General features: G+C 36.1%; 1 protein-coding gene across 6 annotated transcripts in view; it reads left to right on the forward strand.

Annotated features, from left to right (window-relative positions):
- The window catches only part of LOC109049272 (low-density lipoprotein receptor-related protein 8-like), a 154,511-nt gene that overhangs the window by 51,577 nt on the left and 78,524 nt on the right, over positions 1-24,410 (forward strand). For all 6 annotated transcript variants that reach the window (XM_042758436.1, XM_042758439.1, XM_042758437.1 and 3 more), the window contains exon 3: positions 21,849-21,971. In XM_042758436.1, coding sequence (XP_042614370.1) covers positions 21,849-21,971 — 123 coding nt within the window. The remainder of the gene's footprint in view (positions 1-21,848; positions 21,972-24,410) is intronic.

The following is a 24,410-nucleotide window of genomic DNA, read 5'->3' on the forward strand; positions in this document are numbered from 1 at the left end:
ACTGCATTAAAATGCATGCGTATATGTACCTAAGACTCATTATGATTAAACCAATCAAAATTCCATTCAGAGGTAGTCAGAAACGCATGTATATAATGTGCCCCGAACAGCGGCGAAGGACAAACACTGCACTAAAACATGGGTTTTAAACTTCATTTGTTATATGCTGATTTAAAGGCGGAGGATTATTGTTTATTTTTTAATAAGAAAATTATTGAACCACTACATAAAAATACATTTTAAAATGTATATTTTTTCACACCTATTGTATTTTTTTATTTAATCATTATTATTATTATTATTTAAAATATTTATTCATGTATTATTATTATTATTAATAATTTAAGTTCCCTCTCCATCATAACTGACCTTTTCCCTCTCTCCTCTCTGCGTAACAGGCATGATCCTCTTACCCACGCACTGGAATAATGTTCACTCTTAAAGCAAATTATCTCCAGAGAGCTTTGGGATTACAGTCTTTCATTAAATCTAAATTCCATTTCTATTCTGTTTTTTTCACCCCTCCTCTACACTCCCGCCATACGGATAAGAGTAATACAATTAAGATCCATAAATTTCAGCCCCAAATAAGGGGTGAGACAGGAAGGAATTGTTCCACGCCTCCCTAAGGGAGGGAAAGCCGTCTGCTCTTTGTTCCAAATTGGACATTGGGGGAATGTCAATGCACCAGACCCCTCGCCGTCCTCCAGTAAGCATTTACTGCATGCCTGGGTGCAGTTGGGAAGAAAGAGAGTGGCCACTTAAGGCCACACCTGTTATTCCTCAATAGGCTGAGTGTTTAACTGCAGTGTATGGTTTCTTTAAGTGATACTTAATATTCATTCCTTGGGAGCCAACTGGATATTAGTGAATTGGTTCAAAAACTTTGGTTGTTGTTTGTTATGCAGGCCTTGTTTCTATCCGTTTAGTTGTCACAATGAGCTCCCCCAACTGTGATAGCAGCATGAGGAGTGTGCATACAATAGCTCAAAGAACATGGCAAACATTTGAGCTATTAGAGAGCAAAGGTTTGTGTAATTGAAAAGAAATTAGGCTACTGTGAAGCCATGTTCATGAGACGGAGAGAGAAAGAAAAAACAGAGATGTGGAGGCCCTCAAAGCACCTGCCTCATTTGCATTGTAGCTCATTTTAAGGTCAGCAGAAACATGTTTCGGCCGCACCTCTTTATTTCCACTGAGAAAAAGAGTGATGAATCATAATAGCTCTAATCTTATACCACTGTAACGAAGCCCAGACTGAATGTTTTCCCCCCATAATAACTTAATTTGAATCGTATGGGAGTGTATCTTGAACCACCTGAAAGTCTAAAAAGAAAACATTTCATTTTTAGTGTAAATATGCATTTGGCTGATCAAAGTATAACAGCCATATAATTCTGTTTTTTATATTTTGCACATATTTTGGTTAATTTCTAGATATCATCCATCCTCTGTAATGATAGACATGAGGCCCTTATCACTGCACACAAACAAACAAACAAAAAATATTATTATTTGAGAAGCAAAAGTGCTCAAGATATTAATATTGCATAAGATTTAATCTTGGTTTCAGAGAATGGATACTGAATTACTGTTTTGTGAGGTTTATGCTTAAAGCAAGAACATATTTGTGTTTGGGTTATTAAAAAGTCTACTTCATTCAAAATAAATTCTCTGCAAACAAGTCTGAAAACAAGTTTTCTTGGAAAATAAAGAAGTAATTTAGTTAATCAGTATTTAGTTTTATTTCTCTATGTATTTATTTGCCTTAAGATAACAAATACATACATAACTCTTATTATTTGCAACAGCTCTTTTAGAACGATTTCACTGGTCTTCCATTTTAAATTTGCTTTCTATATAATTTAGATTCAGTGAACTTATTTGTGATGAAAATGTCTTATCTCTCTCTCTCTCTTGTTCTCCTTAATGTTCATCTCACAGATAATTGCTCCATGTGCTCATTTCCTTCTATTATTCATGTAAAGCTTTTATTTCCAATTTAATTATCTCTATTTTTCTTGCCCAATGCATAATCACTCTTTTCTTCTCTTTCCCTCTTTTCTTTGTCATGCTTTTGATTTCTCTAACAGATTAACTTTCTTCAGTGTTGAGTGGCTCAAAATATTTTATTTTCAGTTACATAATTTGGTCATTGAAACTGGGTTAGTAGTTTATTTGGCCAGGTACAACATTCATAGATTAAAATAAACCTAAGCCTAATATCAGCTCTGAACAGGCTATATTAAAGGCAATATTAAAGAAGAAATACCCTCACATCATAAAGAGAATTCATACATGGTCTGTTAATAAATGACTGAAAACCTTTTTAGTAAAATAAAAAAGAACTAAAACTAAATAAAATAAAATATTACTGAATTAGCTTTATCAAGGTTACATCAATTTTTCAGAGCAGGTAAAATCGTTTTCAGACCACAATTATTTTTCATGTTTTCTTATGCATTTGTTGTGCTTCTTACAATATAAATTATTTTTAATGAGTATCAAATCAGTGGGAAACATTATCCATCAGTTAAGGAAAAGAAAAACTGTGATAAACCGGCTGAACATTTAGCAAATGTGCCATTAACATCTTGCTCCACAATCCTTGTTCTTATTCAAAGAGTGTTGGAGCCAAGCACAGACACACTGTGTTCCCATGTAGAGGCTGGGACCGAGGCCCAGACTGACAGCATTGTTCAAGAGGGGTCTGCTCATCTCTGCTGTCTAATTTTCTCTCCTCTTCCCTTTAATTTTCTCCTTTCTTCCGTGGAGCTTCTCTGTTTCTCTTAATTTCCCTTTTTGGTACCTGTTGTTATCACTCAGTGGGACATCACTAACTACTCAGAGTATTTACTTCCAAAAATGAGGTTTAAGGAGATTTAGGCACATCTTTTTGCATACAACATTCAATTCACTCTGATCAAATATAAAAGGAATTAGCTTTCTTAAATGTAACTCTAAAGATCTTAAAGGTGTAAAGACAAAATGCTATGCTAAGCACTGATTTAATGAAGCAGTGGTACATTCATATCACAAGTGGAAGGTTTTGTGTACGCTCTTCTGAATGCCTCTAACCTTGCTCTGTAGGGCCCTCAGAGGGGAAACAGCATTAGCTCCAAGGAATACTAATGACACCAATATATGCTTTTAGATTTCCACATGAAACAATGAGAACTGTTAGGCTGAATGTGACGCTGCTGCATGTGTTGAGTGGGATGCTGCAGGTCATAGATTAGCATAGGAACCATGATTAGCGGTCACAGTGCTCACCTTACTGTGTTCAAGGAGGATATTAAATATTCCTCCCATCAACCTTAAATATATGATTAATGGCCAAAAATTAAGTGCATTTACCTGCACAACTAAACTAAATATTGAGAGTCAAAAATCAGCTCATGTTTTGACTGAAACCGTTTTATTTGATGCAAATCAATAACCAAAGCAAGTTTTTTTTTTTTTTTTTTTTGCCACCGTTTTCTTAATCATGTTTTGATTAAACAGTTTATAGCCTTCCTTGATAATAGAAAATGATCTTTCATTGCTGATTTATCAAACGTTCAATTAGTTTATTGGTATTAACAGAATATTGACAGAATCTTGAAAATGTTGACATTAGGTATGCAATATTATTACAGTTTAAAATAACTTTTCTATTTTGATTTATATATATAAAAAAAAATTCAGCAATAAGTTTCAGCAGTCATTACTCCAGTCTTCAGTGTCACATGATCCTTCAGAAATCATTCTAATGTGCTGATTTGGGCTCAGGAAACATTTCAATGTTGAAAACGGTTGTGCTTCTTAATATTTTTTTAGAAACCATGATACACTTGTTTTTTTTTCCAAGATTCTTTGATGAATAGTAAGTTCAAAAGAATCTTCTGTAACATTATAAATGCCTTTTAATGTCACTTTTGATTTTGATTTAATGCATCCTTGTTGAAAAAAGTATGAATTTCTATAAACAATAAAAAACTAAAAAAGCGCACTAACCGGACTTTTGAATGGTAGTGTACCTGTATTGGTTGCATCAAGGTGTGTACGTGGGAAATCGAAAACTTTGTTCTAGATAAAATCTTAAAAATATATCTGTTAAGGTATTTTATCTAATCAGAATATATACTGTATATCTGTAGCCTGCAGGTAGTCTGTTAACCTTAACTGCGATAGACTGTATGCATTCCGTGGGTTACTGGATTGCAGACACATCTGGCCTCTGCTAAGCAATCTCAACATAGTTGAGAGGATTAGACCGTTTAAATATTAAAGATGGCTCACCAGCCAGGGGCAGCCATTGATTAGAGAAGTTCCCTCCCCTTGCTGGACACCTTTGATATATCCTCAGTCCAATTGGGCAGGACTCATGCTGGTCCACAACATCAAAACACTCTCATACTCTCTGTCAGAAGATCAAAAGCCTGTGGGTTTGTGGATGCGCATTAATACATTTTTCGTTATTTACCCCAAATAGGATAGATTGGCCATTATTGAGCACTATACACATTTAATGTCTGTTTCATTCATACTGGAAGCCAAGGGTGCCCTTGCGCAGAAACTCCAAATATGCATCAGAGAATTAATAGAACTGATAATGTTCCAGGAAATCCCTGATATGGACAAAGGCACCCGGCTATCACTGTAACTGAGTAAAAACAAGTTTAGAAACATTCTGAATGATGAAACATGAAGACAATAAACACTTGACTGAGGGAATGTATAGTTTATCTGTGCCCTTCAAGCCATCTCTTGTATTTTTGTATTGCTATTCAACATACTTTTTTTTTTTTTTTTTTGAAGTATATAATATATTTTCTGCCTCATTCTGCAATAAAAAGACAAATCAGATCACAAAAGGAAGGATTTGATGTTTATAAGTAAAAACGTTATAAAGTTCTCTTTTGTTGGACAGCAGGTTTAGAAATGCTTAGCATTGCATGTCATGAATCTAAGTACATTTAATGTAGCTAGCTAACGGTAGGCTAAGTGTAATTGTTAAATTCATGCACTCCTCTGATTATCTCATTTCACGAGTAGTCTTTTTTAGTCGGAATGTGAAAACAACATGGACACCAGTGTTACTACAAAGATGTGTTGGATTTGTATTATCAGAGCTTTCCGACTTGGGTTCACGTGAATTTTTCTCAGTCTGGAAATTATTTTTCCAGTTATTCTGACCACACGAATGCAGTATAATTTAACTAGTGATCACGTGCAGTGAAGATGCTTCTTACGTCAGTTTTGGAGCAACAGAGTGCAAATATTTCAAGCAGCTCAGGCATTTAAGTGGCACCGAAATCTGTATTCTGATTCGGTCCAGTACATACTGTTCATAAAAAGTACTGGTGCCATATTAGCACCTGGTTTTGGTACCCAACCCTACGTGTGCATTTTCGCTTGTGTGCATGAATGTCATTGCCCTTTGGATTATGTTGAAGTTATTGTGTTTTTAGCTCTAAGAAAGTGTGAGATCACTAAGCAAACTTATTTTGCCCTCATTCACTGGTGATCAGCCGTGAAAACTCTCCGTACAATTCCGAAGTCTATGAAGAGATGTCTTTTGTTCCTGTCAAACCCCAGCCTCCACACTCACCCCACCGCAGGGCTGCGTTCTGCTCACTGCTCCTGTCATGTCAAAAGGGTTTCCCGCAGCTCACGCTTTCATAGCTCCCTACAGAATAAAACAGGGCAGAACACGTCTCCCTCTGTTCTCTCAGAAAACTGCACACATGGGCCTTTAGAACTTCGGCCCATCAGGAGTTCTCTCACACTGCTGCAGACCAGCACCATGTTTACCCCCATGTCAGTCGCCATGAAACCAGAGAAGTCGGTGGGTATAGGGAGGTGGGTGACATTGTGACAACCATGGAGGTCGGGCAGGGGATTCATTTATATTCTAATGGGGGGGAGGACGGGAGGGTAGCCCTGGATACGCTTAGGTGACTGGAAAACATTCAACAAGAGGAAGTGAGCAGACTTGGATTTGGAGGGTGAGTTTGTATAACTACGCGGATTGAAATCACTCTCACAATTGAAGGTAACTCTCGGTTATCCCCGTGGACACAGAAAAGGGGGCTGGACTTTTCAAAAGGCAAACATGTATATTTCCCATAGACTTTTTAAAGTCTTTGCTTTGTAGACTGGAATGAATTTGCTCACAGGCTCAGTGGAAAGCGATAATGTGCTCTGTGTGAGACTTGCAACAACAGGAAACACTCCAGACCTCACATATGCTGATATATCCATTCCTTTAGCATGCATGTAATAGATCAGAGCTGTTGGTTATTCACTACACATCAAAAAGTGGCTGATGGGATTACTCTGCTGAAAATAATAGAGTATTAAATTGAAACATGAGGTTCACTAGCTCCTAATTCCACACTATTGCTGTTTTCCCCGGAGCGCCATTTCCTTCATTAATAATTGATAAAGATTAAAGTGCTTTTGAATAGTTTAACATTAGATTTAGGCTACATATTCTGTCAGGTGTTTAAGCTAATTAATATTTTACTAAATTAGTACAATATGATTGTAGTATTAAAAAAAAAAACATAACTCTATTAAAATCTATTCTTGTGGGTTTAAAGTGGCATTATTTGACTGTGTATCTAAACGAGATCTGTGCTGAAAACTGATGAAATTGCAGTCAGCATTATGTAAATATATAATTTATATAAATATTATTTAATACTAAACATTATACTACAGTATATTTTAATGTTTGTAATAATATAATGCTCATATTGCTACAAATGTTAAATAAAAAATAGTGTTACAGTTGTGTATACTTTGTAAATAAAAGATTATTGGAATACATGTTCCAAGAAAATACTCTTTCAGCCTTGCTACTTCAAAATTTCACATTCAATTTAATTTTATTTGCCGTTTCTTTGTAATTGTTTGTGAAATTTACTGAGTTTTACCATTTCTGAGTGAAAATTGTTTCTCTACCAAATTTACTTCAGTGTAGTTGAAAACAGTTTTTTTTTTTTTTTTTTTAATTAAGTATATTAATTTACTTTTATCGGACATCGAAGGTGTGGCAGCTGCTATATGTAAGTCCTCTGGATGAAAAGTGCCAAAATATTTCATAGCCTTTGAAGAGGGACCCAATCCATATTGTGCCAGAACATCATAGTAGAGAGTTAGGGGTGGCCTTTTTGGATTAAGGCCAAATTAATCACCTTGAAACCTAGAACATCTTAGCAACAGCATAGCAACATGCTAATAGCCACAAAAACATCTTAGCAACTGCATAATAATGCTCCTGCAACAACCCACAACAATCTAGCATTGTTTCTGCAGATGTTTCATGTGCAAGAACCATTTGTCAGTCTTAGTTTGACGGTGCTCAATGTAGACTTGTACTCAACTGACGATCCAAGTCCTAATCATAAAGTCATTAATTCAGTGGTAAAATGTTGTGTTGTGAAAGTTGTTTGAACAGTGCTTTTAAAGACCTGTCAATATGAGCCGCGCCTGGTATTTTTCGCCTTCAGATGTTGATGCATCATACTGATTATTCGTGTGATTCAGAGGCGTCAGCAAAAAGCCATGTCAACCTTTCTGGGTTCTCAACTAATCAAGCTGGCTTGTAGTGCAACAGAGGAGCTTAGTCATTGTGCATGTCCCTCCTACACGCAATAATGATTTTCTAAAGAGATGTGATTATTATTGTGACAGTCATAAAATCCGAAAATCCATACATGTAAACTCTGAATCCGCTAGTAAAGGTGCTGATTATGTGCATCTTATGTGCCATGAATACTAATGAGTGAAGATAGATGCAGAATTTGAGGAGTGTTTGATTGGAGCACTTACTGTATGTATACTGGTGGGCTTCATTGAAGCCCGGTCCATTAACCCCCTTTGCTATGATGCTGGAGCCATATGCAGCTAATTGTGGCTCTAATGTGAGACACTAAATGTCAGTCTGGAGCGCTAGTGAGGAGATGATTGTTGGGTATAATGGCTTCTTCTTCTTTTTTTTTTTTTTTTTTACTTGCAATTTTGTGTATTGTGTGGAACAATGAATAGAATAACATTGACCTAGACTGTGCTTGATTATGGGGTTTTATAAATGAGTTGAGGCTGGACTGTATATATTAGGGATGTCCATTTTTTCTTCAGGAATTTCCATAATCAGTTGTCATTGAATGTTGAAAAAATTTTTAATGAAAATGTTAAAACTGCACAACGCATGTGCAGGAATCTGAATACCACATACACATAGCCACATGCGAATAAGACTAATTTTCAGTTTGATGTTTCTAGTTGTGGCCTAACAATAAGGATGCGATACTTCATGTCAGCACATCTACATGTCCTTCTGGTGAACACAGGGATGATACATCAGACTCTGTCAGGTAGATTATAGTGCTTGTTGTCATGTTTTATTTTAACTGACTATCATGGTATTTTTAGCGTATGGTTTTGTTCATATTCCAATAGTGCCACACCCGATTACACCGAGCCCCGCTTCATACACACACACACACACACACACACACACACACACACACACACACACACACACACACATATATATATATATATACATACAAATATATATATATATATATATATATATATATATATATATATATATATATATATATATATATATATATAACAAGTCGAGGGTGCATCATATGTATGGCATGCATGGATGCATGTAGGTGTCACAGATGTGATGTGAAGTGCAAGCTACAGTGAACCATGTTTTTCTGCATTGTGTGGAGGCATTTGCACCAACAATGATTAATAGACCAGACAGTCAATAAGCCTAATCCATTAAATTATTAATGACAATTAATTTCTCATTGACTAATTATTTAGATGGCTAGTGTGTGCATATATATATATATTTATATTTATATTTATATTTATATATTCACAGCATATATACACATTCACAGCAGGGAGCAGCTCTCCCCCAAAACAAACACCAATACACACAAACACACACACACACACACATGCACACACTGGCCAGCAATGAGTGATGGTGGGGCTACCACAATATTGCCGTCGCTGCAGAAAAGCTGGGCTGAGGCAGACACACTCAAAGGAATAAGTAACAAAGGAGGAGGGAGAGAGAGGCTGCATGCCAGTAGCATGAAGAAAATTAAATCATAAGAAATTTTGACCGGAACCTCCAGACACTGGCCATATTGGACTGAATGTCTTAATATTGTTTGATTTACATACTAATGGTCCAGAGAAAGAAAAAGCACATCTAAATGAAGTGTAAACCTATAATAATAACAAAGGAATTTTTTTGCTTAAAGAGAGAGAAAAAAAGATGTATATAGGGTCCAGTGTTTTTAGTGTTTGATGTAGCCTACATGAAGGAGATTATTTTATTCCATTTTATTTTGTTCCCTCAGATATTTTAATGTAAATTGTATTAATCAAATTCAATAATAGGCATTTTAAAATGAAGTGAAGTATTTCAAAATATTTTTTTCTCAATCTTGCATCCCTAAGTATATTGATAAATGAATAAGAAGTAGAAGTGTGTCTTGGAGGAACAAAGGTTGGATTTTCATTGCATCATGTTCTGTGAACGAACCATCGTGACGGAAAATCCTCTGTCACAAAGGAAATAATGTCACAGCATCATTAGGACAACATCCAAGCAAATCAAAGCAGCAGGTTGCTGTTTTTGTGTCTTGTTTGCTCGATGTACTGCACCCTTCTTCCTTTCCAACACTCCATTTGGTGGAGGGCTGTTGCTTTTCATCTTTGCCGAGCGGTGGAGGACATTTGTAATTGAAATGAATTCTTCCATGTCAGCAGGGCAGATTTGCCCACATCTTTTGTCTCAGGGCTTGCTGCTTTGTCAAGGCTCCCCCCTCGGTCCTCCAAAGGCAACCAGACTTACGTACATACATTTGTATTAATAAAGCAAAAGGCAGTGTGTTCACTGGCTGAGCACACACTGTGATGATAGGACATGACTGGGCACTGAACCAGATGAACCAGAGCAGAACTCACACACACACACACACACACACACACACACACACACACACACGAGAACAAATGCACATGGGTTTCACACTGAGATCGGATGTAGTTTATCAGCATGTCGTCTCAAGTATTATATTATTGCTGCCTTGTAAACCCCCGTCGAGAACATCATTCACAACAATTTTTTAATCATCTCTGGCACATTGTTATTGTTTTTTTTTTTTTTTTTTTTTTTTGCAGTTGCAGAAACAGAGTAATTTAGTGTTTGCTCTTTTTTCATTAAGCAAATATATAGAAGGGTTTTTGTTCCTGCTATTTGATATGTAAAAGTTATTGCTATTGTAAACTGTGTTAGTTGAGAAGAGGTTTGTTGACCACATAAAAACAGTAGTAAACAGAAATGACCGTAATCGTAAAACACTTCTCACCTCAAGGGCTCTATGTGTTGAAAGAATTGAGAATTGGATTTTTGTGGCTTTTCGTCTGTGTATTAGCTTTGAAACTATCTGTATGCTAGCATACTACTAAAAGTGAAATACTACTTTTCAAAATTTTGGTGTCAGTATGTTTTGTTTTTGTTTTGTTTTGTTTTGTTTTGTTTTTTAAATAAAGGAACTAGTACTTTTATATAGCAAGAATGCAATGAATTGGCCAAATGTGACTTTTACATTTGTTACAAAATATTTTTGTTTCTAACTAATTGTTCTTTAAAACTTTCTGTTCAGTAAAGAATCCAACATAATCATAACTGTTTCTTGAGCACCAAATCATAAATCAGAATGATCGTAATATTTTACATTGCTGTTTTTTCTGTATTTTTGATCAAATAAATGCAGCTTTCAGACTTCTTTCAAAAACATAAAAATTTTACTGACTGTAAACTTCTGAATAGTAGTGTTTACAGTCTCTTTCTGGAAAATGTATGTAACTACTTATTTTTTATAATTATTTAATCATTATTCTTTTAAATAATAATAATAAAATTCTGAGTATGGGTCACCATACTTGGCTGTATGTCACGTCACTTTCAAATGAAACAAGCTGGATATATATTCCATTCCATGCTGTATGCCATCACGCTATGATAATGTTTCATCTATATGCAGCAGTATGTGTAATATAGTTTTGTTTGTGTGCATATGGATACTGTAGTTGTGTGCAGTATGTGTCTGATGTGACTGTCTTAAGCTTCTCCTTACAGTAATAAGCTTGACTGTGGAGTAGACGAAAAGTAAACAGATCCAGTACTGACACCGAAATACTCTCCCCGTCAAAGAGCATCTCAGCTGGACACTTTAATTGCCACTTTCCCTGTCTACAAAGACAGTGAAATTTTATTACCTCTTCTCTTTTTCAGACTCTGTTTTTCTATTAGGCCTGCTCTGCGTTTTTAAACAGGGGCCTGTGATTTCTGTGATGAAGAAACACACGGACAGTATCACAGAATCCAGTCATGCTGTGGGCCATATTTTAACGATCTAAGCACATGGTCTTAAGTGCACGGCGCAAGTGCACTTAGGGCGTGTCAGAATCCACTTTTGCAAGTTTAACAACATGTAAAATAGTCAGCGCGCATGGTCTAAAAGGGTTGTCTCTATACTCTTAATGAGTCATGGGTGTATTTTGGGCGTAACATGCAATAAACCAATCAGAGTCTCATCTCCCATTCCCTCTAAAAGCCAGTTGCGCTCGCGCCATGGCGGATTTGCTATTTACATGGAGGAATTTGCAAGAGCAAAGACTGAACACTTCTCCAGAAAGGAAAGGTTCTGCTCGTGCGCAAGGAGACCATATACAGGGCACAATATTTGGCATGTTTGTGTGCTGCTCCGCATCCCTGTGTGTGTGTAATAAGCAGAGTGTACGCGTGTTGTTCACCTGCCTATAGGTGCATATTACTAACACGCTCTTTAAATAACAAGAAATATTGTTATTGTACTGTATTGTCACCATTGACTTTAGACCAGGATTCAGCTGGTCAATAGCGCAGCCTATTTCAGTTGCCTCAAAATAGCAACACGCCAACAATGAGCCTGAACACACCTCGTTTTCAGAGCAGCACGCCCATGGGCGCAAAATGGGCACAAATGCATTTGCTATCTAAAAAGCGTGGCGCAGGATGTGAAAATGCATTGCACTGGGTGTATTAATGTCACAAAATGGCCAAGAATGTCACAAAATTTGGCAAATTTAATCAATTTTTTAAATTGCGATATGGATTACTGGCTGTGATTAAAAAAAAACTGAAGGAATGGTTTTATTTTCATTTGTTTACACTGTTTTTTTATGATACATTTGTATTAAATCCTAAAGCATAGAATATATCAATTTAAATCAAACTTGTGAAAAAAATTAAATTAAATGAAAACTGTGGAAAAAATAAAGGCGATTTCATAGGACCCAATTACTGTTAAAATGGTAATAAATTGTTGAACTGTTAAAGTTTTGTGAATTCAGTTGATTACACATGCTTTTTGGTTGATTAAAAATTTATTAAACCATTAAAATGAAATTCAGAAAAGTTAATGGAAAACAGAATTTAAGAAAATATTAAATAGCATTTGGGAAAATAGTTTTTAAGTCATAGTATTGCTCAAGAGTTCTCAGTTAAAGTTTGCCAATCAAAATTTATACTTAGTTAAAAAAAGCTTTTATTGACACACCGTAAATGTATAGAACTATAATATTTATATTGATATCATAGTTCAGAAAAAATGGTCTTAGAAGTTGATGAGAAATGTTTAAATTCATGCTGAAATTATTATTGATCTAATTTCTCTTTAACAGAAACAATTGAGATATTGAATCATAATGGTAGATAGACTGTGAGGGGCAAAAGTGGCGAAGTGAAAGGGACAGAAAGACAGGGTGAGGAAAAATAGAAGGGTAACATGTTTTGACTTATAGACTGCTGGAGGGCTAGTCATTTCAATGGAGAAAAAGAACGAGAAGTAGAAGGAGCTGGAGAGTTTGATGGATGTGATTAGTACATTGACCTATCAAGGAGACTGAGACTCTGCGGGTGGGTAGCAAATGTGTTTAAATGTGTGTGTGAAGAATGACTTTACAAATAAGAGGAAAAGAGTGAGGAGAGTGCTCAGGGATGTCACTTAGCTCTGTGCGTGCATGTAGTCTCTAACGGGGTGTTTGGGATATACAGTGTATGGCCTCTAATTGATTTTCATCTACACAAATAATGTTCTCACACACCTGCTCCATTACGTGCTTAAACACCTGTGTGGCAATTTGATCATATGTTAAACAGACTTGTGCTGCATCACCAGTCTATTTTACTGCTGAAACATGACTGCATTACCTCAATAAAAAGTGACCAGCCTTTAAAACTAATTAGGCATTAAAAGCCTTAAAAGGCACTTTATTATCTGGTGGTTTCTAGTGATTTGTACACATGGCATTTTACATCATGCTGATATTTATACCAAGATGTTGGACCACATGAACTACAGTACACTCTAATTATCAGGGGAAACTCCACCCTGCAGCCGATTCTACAGAATTAATTGGACATGTCAGTCACAGTGCTGATTTCCTGCATAACACCGAGACAAATACTAACCCCTACCCCTAACCTTAAAATTAGTATAGCTTTGGTAGCACATCCTGATAGTTGGGGTTGTTGTTTGTCGGGATTGGATCCATCCATGATATTACAGAACTCTTAGCTGAATCCATGAAGTCTGACTGAGAGGTGACTGAGTAATTGATTTGACCGACCAATGAATTCAACTGCAGGGAGAGGGGTTTGTGGGAAAATTCACAAAGAGCACACAAGGGGAGGGTTTTCGAATTCTGAAGAAATCTGTGGGTCAGTTATTGATTACGATGTCTCCTGCTGCGCTTAAGGGGGTTTCTTCAACTATGGGAACGTTTGGTTCTGTGGACTTTTAGAAAGTCTTTTAAACACTTTTCACACTCTTACTAGCATTCTTACTAGCATTCTGTGGTGAAAATGGAAGTGTGGGAATTACATTTAGATAATTTTTGCATAATATAGCTGTCTCTTTTGTCTTGATAAGGCTTATTTCAAAGCTAGCATGTTCACTAAACAGTTGATACCTAAAGTTTTAATAAAAATGATCATGTGGGATTTAAAAGTCCCCAAAGTTGAGGAAAACCCTTAAAATGAAAATAAAGGTGTGGTTGTTTGCCATTGTTCAGTGAATTTTGCAATTGAAATTGAGTAATTCAGTAGGAATGAATGCGATCTGGAATTTCGGAAATTAGTCATTTTGACTGACAGAAAGCTGCTTGGTATGAAACTGACTTTTGTTTGAGCTATGCATGTTTATTTTTTTTTCCGCCCAAATTATGCCAATGTGAGCACACCTTAATCTTCTGGTCCAACCGAAAGAGTGCAAGAATTTTCACTTTACAGTACTGAAAGTTGAATTAGTGTTGCTCCATCATTTCTCTCTCATGCTGCCCCACACTGTGTTCCGTCACATGCATTCTCACAAAAAAGCATCTTTATTTGCCATTACTGAGAGCTCTCAATTGTAAAGTGCTTTTACTTTGACAGACTCTGACATGATCTGTTTGATTATGTTCAGCTTGCCTCAGTGCCGATAACAACAACTGTCTGTGTCTGCATCAATCATGTGCCTTTGGGCACTGCACTTCAAAGAAACCAAGAATGAAAATGGTTTTGGTGGCAAGAACGTAATCAATCACCACTCAATTCCTGTGATTCAGTTCTATAACAATATGAATGTCTGGTGACCGAGGGAATGAGAGGTTGAGAGTAAAAGAAAATCATGAAGTGATATTCAGAGTAAAAGGACCAATTCTTTGGCCAATATAAATATTTATGTATTAATGGTTACTGTGCGATTATGCTTGATATGCTCCTGTTTGTTTGAGGAGAAACATCAACACTCCAGAAATCAATGGAAATAAATGGAGCAGGAGAGAAGGAAAGGAGAGCTGGAGAGGAATAGACACACATAAAACAGGCTAATAGGAACTGCTTTCTCCTTCACCCATTCTTCTCCTTTGTATTTCTCATCAATAAGTCTATCACTTTTCTCTCAGGTCATAGTTGCACACTTTCCCTTGAGAATCCTCTAGGAATGGGAATCTTAAGGAATTTAATGATTTGGTTTTCGATGCTGGTTCTTTAATGATTCTTTTTAAAATACTAATAGAAAAGATTGAAAATAAAACGTAAAATTCTTATTGCATTCACTGCCCTTGAGTCTGTTGCCAAATGAGAAGATATTTTCACATTTCAGCAGAGCTGATATTATAAATCAGAAATAAATTTAATAGAGAAGTGTTAGCACATACTTTTAATGTGGCACAGAGGTCCAACAAATGCAATCTAATAATTGCTCCTAACTGTAAATTAAATAAAAACAAACGCTATACACTACCTTTTTTTCTTTCTCGTGAACTTTCTGTTCATTGAAGAATCATGAAAAAAAAGTATTAAGTAGCCTCAAAAATATTAAGTAGCACAACCATTTTCAACTATGATAGTAAGAAGAAATATTTCTTGATCACCAAATCAGCATGTTTGAATGAATGATTTCTAAAGGATCATGTGACACTGAAGACTGGAGTAATGAATGCTGAAAATTCAGCTTTGCATCACAGAAATAAAATGGAAAACATTTATTTAAACTGTAATGATATTTGACAATATTAAGATAGTAAAATATACTATATTTAACTTTATTCTTAATCAAATGAATGCAGCCTTGGTGAGCACAATAGACTTATTTCAAAAACTTTCAAAATCCTAAAAATTTCATCCCAATTATCGGTTTTCACCCCTACTCCACTTGTATATAATGTCGCTGGGCTGGTGGCTGACATTCTGAACTGCTGCTGTAAGGACCTAAGTCCAGGTTTGCATATTTCTGCATGGATTAGCTGCAGTTAGTTGTAAGAAGTTGGTCCTGGATCAGCACTTCAGGAAAACTTTTATTTCCAGCCAAGTTGCTGACAGCAGCAGTGGCACTACATCTTACCTCCAACTCCCTAATGCTCTATTCAGTGGGACGCCCCTGTGCCACTTGCTCTTTCAAATGGACCTAGTTTCACACTGCATTTATCTTTTTTCCTCTTTGAGAAGGCATTATGCAATTCCAGAACAAACTTCAACCAGACAAAATGCTCGACTTAAGCTTTTCACGTGTGGGAGTTTATTGACTCGGGAATGTTTGAGTGCGAGTGTGCCGTCAAAACTGCCTTGCTCTGTCTTACCTCTTTCACAGAGATACTCAAATTCCATGAAGTGTTAAATAAAAAGGCGAGAGAGGTGTCTGATGAAGGCACTTTCACACAATCTGCATACAGAAGCAGCGGAGGCAGATTAGTGTGTGGTATTGAGCTGTGAAGTGCCACTGTAAAGCTGTGCTCACAGGGCTTTATCTTCTCACTTCCTCAAAGGAGTTCAATTGTGCCCTTTGAAATTCACCTGGGTTTCAGCCTTAATCTTCTTGTTACCTTTGCAGGCTGTTTGCTTATTATTATTATTATTATTATTGAAAAAAAAAAATCCAACTTTGCACTCCCAGAGTTGATACCTGAGTTTCTAGGTCCAATCACTGGAGGTACGGGCAAAACCTGTAATATTTCAAAGTATTGCAATATTTTACTTCATGATACCGTGTTGATATTCTAACGGCAAGAATCAAGAATTGTAGTTAAATTTTTCCACATTTAATATCTATGGGAAAAAGAGATTGACCACCACTTATAGTATGCAAGAAGATGAAATGTACTGTGACATTAGGTTGCTAGCCTTGCTAGACTTTTACTTGTGGCAAAAGTCTAGGTAGGTTGCATCAGCCTTTCGTAAATTCAAACTGAAATTGGAATGTAAAGTCCACACCAGGGACTTAGTAACTACTAATTAGTAACTACTCAGCAAATAGTTTGTAAATAAATCTATACTTAATTTGGCTGCACTATATGTTTTTAAGGCAATACATAAATAATAGTAATAGTAATTACTAATCGTAAGCTCTATTAGTTCCTTAGTAACGTGTAGTCTACATAATAAAGCAGCTTTCAAGTCTGTAAGCAGTAGTTTAAAAAACTGTGAATTTCAGTTTGTCTTGTTAAGGAGTTTCATTTCAACTTAAGCTTAATGGTGCAAAATGTTCAGCAGTAGGCTCTAACTATATTATATAACTCACAGATGTATGGTGATATGTATGGTATGTAAAAAAAAAATGTTTTTGCAGGTAAATGGAAGCAATAATTAAAAATAAAAAAACTATATATATATATATATATATATATATATATATATATATATATATATATAAATGTATATATATTCTCACCTATATACAATTCAGGACAGTTCAGGGCAATTAATATGCAAAACTGACAGACCTAATAATATATGCATATTGCATGCAATTCTGTGGCCATCATTTTCCTTGGTGTTTTCTGGACTTGTTGGTTGGCATTTGATGTTCTATTCCGCGCGTGCGTGCGTTCGTGCGTTCGTGCGTGCGTGCGTGCGTGCGTGCGTGTGTGCGTGTGCGTGCGTGTGCGTGTGTGTGTGTGTGTGTGTGTGTGTGAAAGCCTTTTTTTCTATAGGGTGTCAGTCTTTCCTGTCTAGGTCTCCTCACATCTGTACAATTTGTAGTTCATTGGCAGCATGTGAACTGACCAATCAATGCACATATACCTTCACACATGTACTACATTACATATAATCAGGCGTTTTAACATAGTTGCATATGGGGTAGTGTTTTCTCTTACCTTGCCTATAGTTCTCAGTTAATGTATTGTTTCAATAGATTCCCTTGACATGCTTTATCCTCCTCTCTTTCTTTCTGACACATTCTCAGCAGAGACCTTCACCATGCTTTTCACCTTTCGCAGTTTGTGTGTGCTACATAAGTATGGGTCTCAGAAACAGTACTGTATAAAACAGACAGTGAATCTTACAGAACTAGGCTTTAGTGGGAGGCAGATTACTAGAGTATGAATTGCACGTAGTTCTGTGTAAGTAAATTAAATGCTTAGAAAATTAAAAATGTCTAGTAGCGAAATTGAACTACATTAATAATAATAATAATAATAATAATAATACACAGTTAAAAAAAATATTAGTCACATTTTGTAATAATCATATTATTATAGGAGGAATAATTTATTAATATTTATACCTTAGATTTGTTTATATTGTATTCTGTTGCAAACAAAATCCTCAACAATATATTCCAAACATTCGACATATCGCTTATCCTTCATGCCAGCATTGTGCTTAAAATGTTATATGATTTTAATAAAGAAATAAAGGGATCCCACCAGAAAAAGGTGACCCACTGAGGCGCCTCTCTTCACAGACTCCATTTCCGATTATGACCTGTCCATGTTTATAGCCCTGCTCAAGATGGCTCTGCGATTGCCTTATCCTATAATAGGTGGGCTCTCTTATCTCAAACGAGTACTCAGAACCACATAAACCACAGCCAGTCAATCACAGCACCTCCCCAAACAGCACGCTATAGATCTCTGATCTGATATCACTCATTTATTTCTTCCAGCTGCTTAGACTATTGAATTTTGCATCAAACTTAACAAGCATTAGATCAGCATAGAGTGCCTAGAATCTTATAAATGACTACTGCTTCAAAAAGCTGTTCACGTCTTAACCAGCTTCAGGCATTATTTTGTTAGCACAAAGTAAGCAATAAAGTGCATAGCTCATAGTGTTTAAGTAGCTCTTTAGAGCATTCTGAAGTAGATTGAATGACAGTTTCCCATCTGCTTCATTGCTTTTTAAAATTGCATTGGTAATTTGGCAGTTTTTTAAGAAGCTGAAGGTGTCAAGCTTGTTTAGACTGTAGTTCCCTGTGAAGTATTGGAGGAAATGGTTTGTGAATATTGAAGGATGCTGACCTTGAGCTGCAGTTGTGTCCCGTGCAGACTGCTCATTCTGTGGAACGCTGGCAGCGGACACAAAGAGGTCACCTACCGCTAACCATCACAGATCAGCAGTCCGTCAGTAATCAATCAGTGTGGTCTCTCAAGCATGGGACCTTGCGAATGTCATGGCTTTGCCTACTTTTGCAGAAAACTCACACACACACACATCTCTTGCTTTGTTTCGACACACTATTACACACTCAGTTCCTGGAAGTCCCAGGGAAATAGAGAAACATAACATTTGCACAGCGACAGGCCTGATGTTTATATATGACACGTGATGATTGTTGTATGTCAGGGCGTGTGCGCTTATTGTTTGCGCAGCCTTGTGCATGATTTATGATTTTTGTATGGCTCACAAATCAAGGCACTGTACATGCAATCTTTATGTATGTGTGCCTAGTGTGAAAATCTGCATAATGAAGTATTTGCTGCTTGTAATACATACCATCTTTTAATCAGCACATCCCATGAGTGGGTGCTTGAAGCTGCCTGCCTGCATTGGCAGTCCTACAGGAAAATTAGTAAAACCAACACTTGAGCTCGCCCGTGTTCTCAAACCAACGCAACATAACCCCCAATTTACACATCAGCTCCCTTCCACCCTCCAAATCAGCAACATCTGGCAGTACTTCAAGCAATGATTTTTGCTTCTGTGGATAATTTTAAGCATATTACAGTGAGCCAGTATATTCACTGAAAGCCAAAGTATAGGCTTACATTTTGTTATTGATTGAGGGATAGGAAGGAATGTTTCTTTTATATTATATATAGGGTTGCCGTAAATATGTGCGATACTGATGTTGTATCAAAACAATCGATCCTCGCATAAAATATATTTAACTAGTAATTTTCTTATTTATTGTGAACATTAATGTGCAGAATAAACTTATTGGGGTGAAATGATCTGACAGCTGTCATTCAAACAGAGAGAGCTGATACTGAAAGAGACAGAAACATCACTAAATTACAATATACACTATATAAAACACACTGTATCAAAGGCTTATAAATGTGACATTATAATAGGTTTATGTGAAGATTGTTTTTAGTTCATTAAATGAAATGCTTATATTTTTAATGTTCTATAATAAATGCTAACAATATGTTAACAAATGATGGCACAAATTTTACTGCAGTGTTGAATTGATATGATACAACACTTATTTTTTCCCCAGAAATTGATAAAAATCTAGTAAGAGATATCAGTTTCACTATTTTCTATCTGAGATATTTGCCTTCATTCATAGTGCTTAGCAAAAAGATGCCATTGAACAAATATTTGAAATATATTGTCTTTATGTTGTTTCTACATACATTTACAGGGGATGCAGTGTGAATATATATATTTTTTATTACAAATCTTAATGTTAGGTGCAATTAATTACTAGTAATTACAGTGTTTTATCTAATTACGACACTCTACAAGTACTGTATAATTCTTGGTGTTTGGTATTTTGTGGAATCAACCTACAAATGGCTTACTTTAACAATGAACAAAATTATACACTTTACCTTGAAGAAAATTAATATTATGTTCAGTTTGAAAGGAATGAAGGGTGTGACAAGGGCAAGCTTTGTCCTTGAGATAAGGCTAGTGAAGGATTTTTGGCAATTAAGCGCTGCTCAGAGCTCACTCACCCCCTCTCTCTGTAGTCTTTGGAGGTGCTCAACCCATAACATACTGCCTTTGGTTCCAGAGGAAGATAAGGGGCAGAGTAACATGGCCCCTATGATGTGCAAGTTGCTAAATCTCCAGGCTTGTTTCAGTGTAAGGTAGCTTGGCTGGGGAGATAGAGAAATCTTCTTGTTCTGATGGGAGGCAAGGGCCTGGGATTTGCTCACCGTTCCAAAGAAGAATTTCGCAGAATATCTCTTTCAGTCTGGTTTGTTAAAACTCGGTGACTGTTTGACTTATTCTGCTGTCTTTTGCTTGGTTTTCATGATTTTCACCTCTTATCTGTTTGATCTGCACATTTTCCACATTTTCATCAGGATGTAATAACTTGTTTAGCCTCTAATACAACTTATCTATTTTTTTCAGCTGATGATACAAATGCCTTCTGTCATCCAATCAGTTGCCAAAAGATTTATTCTGGTCTGGATGTTGTCCTATTTTCTCTCGAATTACATAAGATTATGGAAACAAAATGGGTTCAGAATGTTTCAGGTTTCATGTTACCTTTAGAAACTAATAAATAAATAAAAGTAAGTTGTTTCAGCTGATTGATTTACTATAGGCGTATCAATTGCGCAGGGAAAAAAGCAGAATTAATATTTGGCATTCGAGAATATCACACCCACCCAGACCAGGCACTGCTGTTAAATCACTGTGTCCTCTGTGACTGATAAAGCTCTTATTGGTATCCCTCCCAGAGAGCTGACAACATCATCAATTGCTCTCCCTTCAGGCTCTTTTACCCAGCTGCAAATTAACTAGACTTCATCCACACACATACACAAACAAAAGTAAGGGTTCACAAATTCACAGTGATGTGTACCTGGGCCTTTGTAATTGTTCCCACTGGAGCTGTGTGTTCAATTCATTCAAATTCTCTTCCCATATAAAAAACTATAAATGCAATACGAAGAAACGACAGAGACACATGGTGCACTTAGTCTCCTATCGCTTGCCGTTTGTTGTTTAAATCTAAAGCATGAGGCTTTTACTGCTCACGTTTTTCTCTATTTCTGCACCAGAACAGTTGTTTTCATGTGCAATTCTATCAGTGTTTCTCAAGTGATCTAATTTTGTCATGGCATCTCCTGCAGACTAGATTTAGTAGTGTGGTGTGTTTCACTGTTGTTGGAAAAAGTAATTTCTCCTTCTACTTAAGCTTGACAAGTGAAAAGGCTGGTACATCTGAACTGACCTTTGACCTTAAACAGACCTCTTGTGTAAATATAGCCTTAATGCATATGCCCTTATACTTACCTTTCTCTCTTTTCTTCAACAGCAAAAAAGACATGTGCCACAACAGACTTTGCATGTAAGAATGGGCAGTGTGTCCCGGCCCGATGGAGGTGTGATGGAGAACCAGAGTGTTCAGATGGTTCGGATGAAGCAGACTCCACCTGCAGTGAGTATGAGTGAGTGTATGAGTGTGTGTGTGTGTGTGTGTGTGTGTGTGTGTGTTTTATTCTGTTGACTGATTCTGATTGTTTTGTCCAAGTAAAAGCATAAAATTTAATTGTTAAAGTTACACTACTAAGTTTTTCAAGTTTTGTTTAGCAAGGCAGCATTAAATTGATCAAAATGGACAGTAAGGGCATTTATAATGTAATAAAATTGGAATGATTTCAAAGGGTCTATTAGGGTGCATTTGTACTGCAAAGCCCAGTAAACAGATCAGATATTTTGACACTTTGATTTAAATCAGAATGCTATCTTGATAAAGTAGCAGTAAATTCATATTTATAGCAGTTAAAATGTGTGTTTGTTGGCAGATAATGCTTCTGCATCCATTATTGCCCATTTATTTCATATTGTATTATTTTAATAACACCATTTGGAATTTACCCTATATGTTTCTACTTTCAAAGGCTGTGTAAATGCACAGATTACTGCATATTTATATATTTAGACTGTCTTCTCTGTTGTAGTAAACCTATTTGTCATGCACATAAACTATGTTAGTGGAGTTTTGACTTTTATTTGCATGCATCCAGTTCTTTTTACTTAGTTTTTCTATGAAAGATTGCCTGTGGCTGTTTGGCGATCTCCATAGTTGTTATTTTAAGATGTGGACTGAGTTTTTCTCACTGGTCATGTGATGTGATTTTGCCGTTGGCTGAATTAGGCTCCAGCTGCTAATTGGCAGCAGTAATGCTAATGCCCACTGGCATACTCACTCTCTTGTGTACTAGTAATTGATATTGTCCACTCAGATCATGTGCAAATCCCATTTTTACACATATTCTTTGTGCTCTGATTGGGTTGTTTACTTCACTTCTGAGCCAGGAGCAGTTCTGTCTCACTTTCTTTTGCTTCCTGACATCCGAAGGAAAGTGGAGCTTCCAGTTTAGTGATCGCAAGATCAAGTTGAAAACTTGATCAACTATGATTTGGGTGTGTTTTCTCTTCTGGCTACAGCATCCTAGCCAGGAAAGGATGAGGGAGACCTAGACTATGTTTGGAAAATGCATACTTCAGTGCTATATACTATAGTGTGCTCACTCTGAACAGTATGCAAATTTTCTGTATGCGTAGAATATCTGATTGACTTTCTACACTGTAAAAACGTTCAGTATACAACAGTGAGATTTTAACATCTGTCTTTTGATGTGTTTTTTTTTCACACAAAATTTAATTAACAACCATAAATAACAGTTTCTGTTTTGAAGATGGTTAAGTATGCACAAAATATAAATATCAAATTGGTTATTGGCTGAATTATTATTATTATTATTATTATTATTATTTTGGTATCGTTTACTATTGGATATTTAAATGTTCATGATAATTTTTCCCTGATTTTTACATGTATATAACCTTTGCCATCATATGTCGTTCACGTATAGTTAATCTTAAAAAACACCATAAATATAATAACACTGTTAAATGAAAAAAAAAAACAATATTTCACTCTACTTTGTGATGCCTAAATTCACTTGTAGCATTTAAAACAACTAATTTTTGATTTTAATATTTTTTATTTATTTATGATTATAGACCCCCCCCAAAAAAATAAATAAAAATAATAAAAAAAAAAAACACACATCTATATACAATTACTTTTTTTTTTTTTTTTTTTTGCTTTTGCAATTTTCATTATTTGATTAGATCCTTCCTGCTGCCCCTCTTCTTCAGTATGTACTTATTCTGCATGACTATAGAAATTAAATAGAATGTCAGTAACAACTGTGCCATAAACAGATGCAGGTTGTGCTAGTTTCAGAGCTCCCACCCACAGAGACGGTCACCATATGATGGACAAGTGTGAAATTCTGTGTGTTACTGCCATTTGTCTCAAGTATGATGTGGATTCCACCACCGAAATGTTCGTTACATAAAATTTTGCTTGATTTTTTGCGTGATTTACTTGTTAATGTCCATCCAAATCAGCCCACATGCATGTCTAAATGCTAATCAAATGCACTGAAATAAAGGCACTCGTAAAGCTTCTAGACATACAGTACACACACACACATACATACATGTATTCCTGATAGTCCAAGGTCAAAGCTTGCAATGGTATCCAGACACATTGTCCCAATATCCCTTTGTCTGTGTTAGATTTCTTTTCAAAATTGCTCTCAGCTTTGCTCTGATAGAAGGAGAACCTCTGTAGAGGCCTTTGAACACATGGATCATAGTTATTCACGGCTTCTTCACACAAACACCTCTTTGTGCCTCAGATAGGTCTAGATTCCCCAAACGTTAGCCTCCCTCTGGTAATGCAGAATATAAGTACTGGCATGTCATTACAGCAGACTATCATGTTGTGCTCAACCTGGTAATATTACGTCAGTAATATTGAAAAACAGCCCGGTGTCTGTGGTTTCTCAGTATGGGATCT

This window comes from Cyprinus carpio, chromosome A6 (genome assembly GCF_018340385.1).
Source record: "Cyprinus carpio isolate SPL01 chromosome A6, ASM1834038v1, whole genome shotgun sequence".
Taxonomy (NCBI): domain Eukaryota; kingdom Metazoa; phylum Chordata; class Actinopteri; order Cypriniformes; family Cyprinidae; genus Cyprinus; species Cyprinus carpio.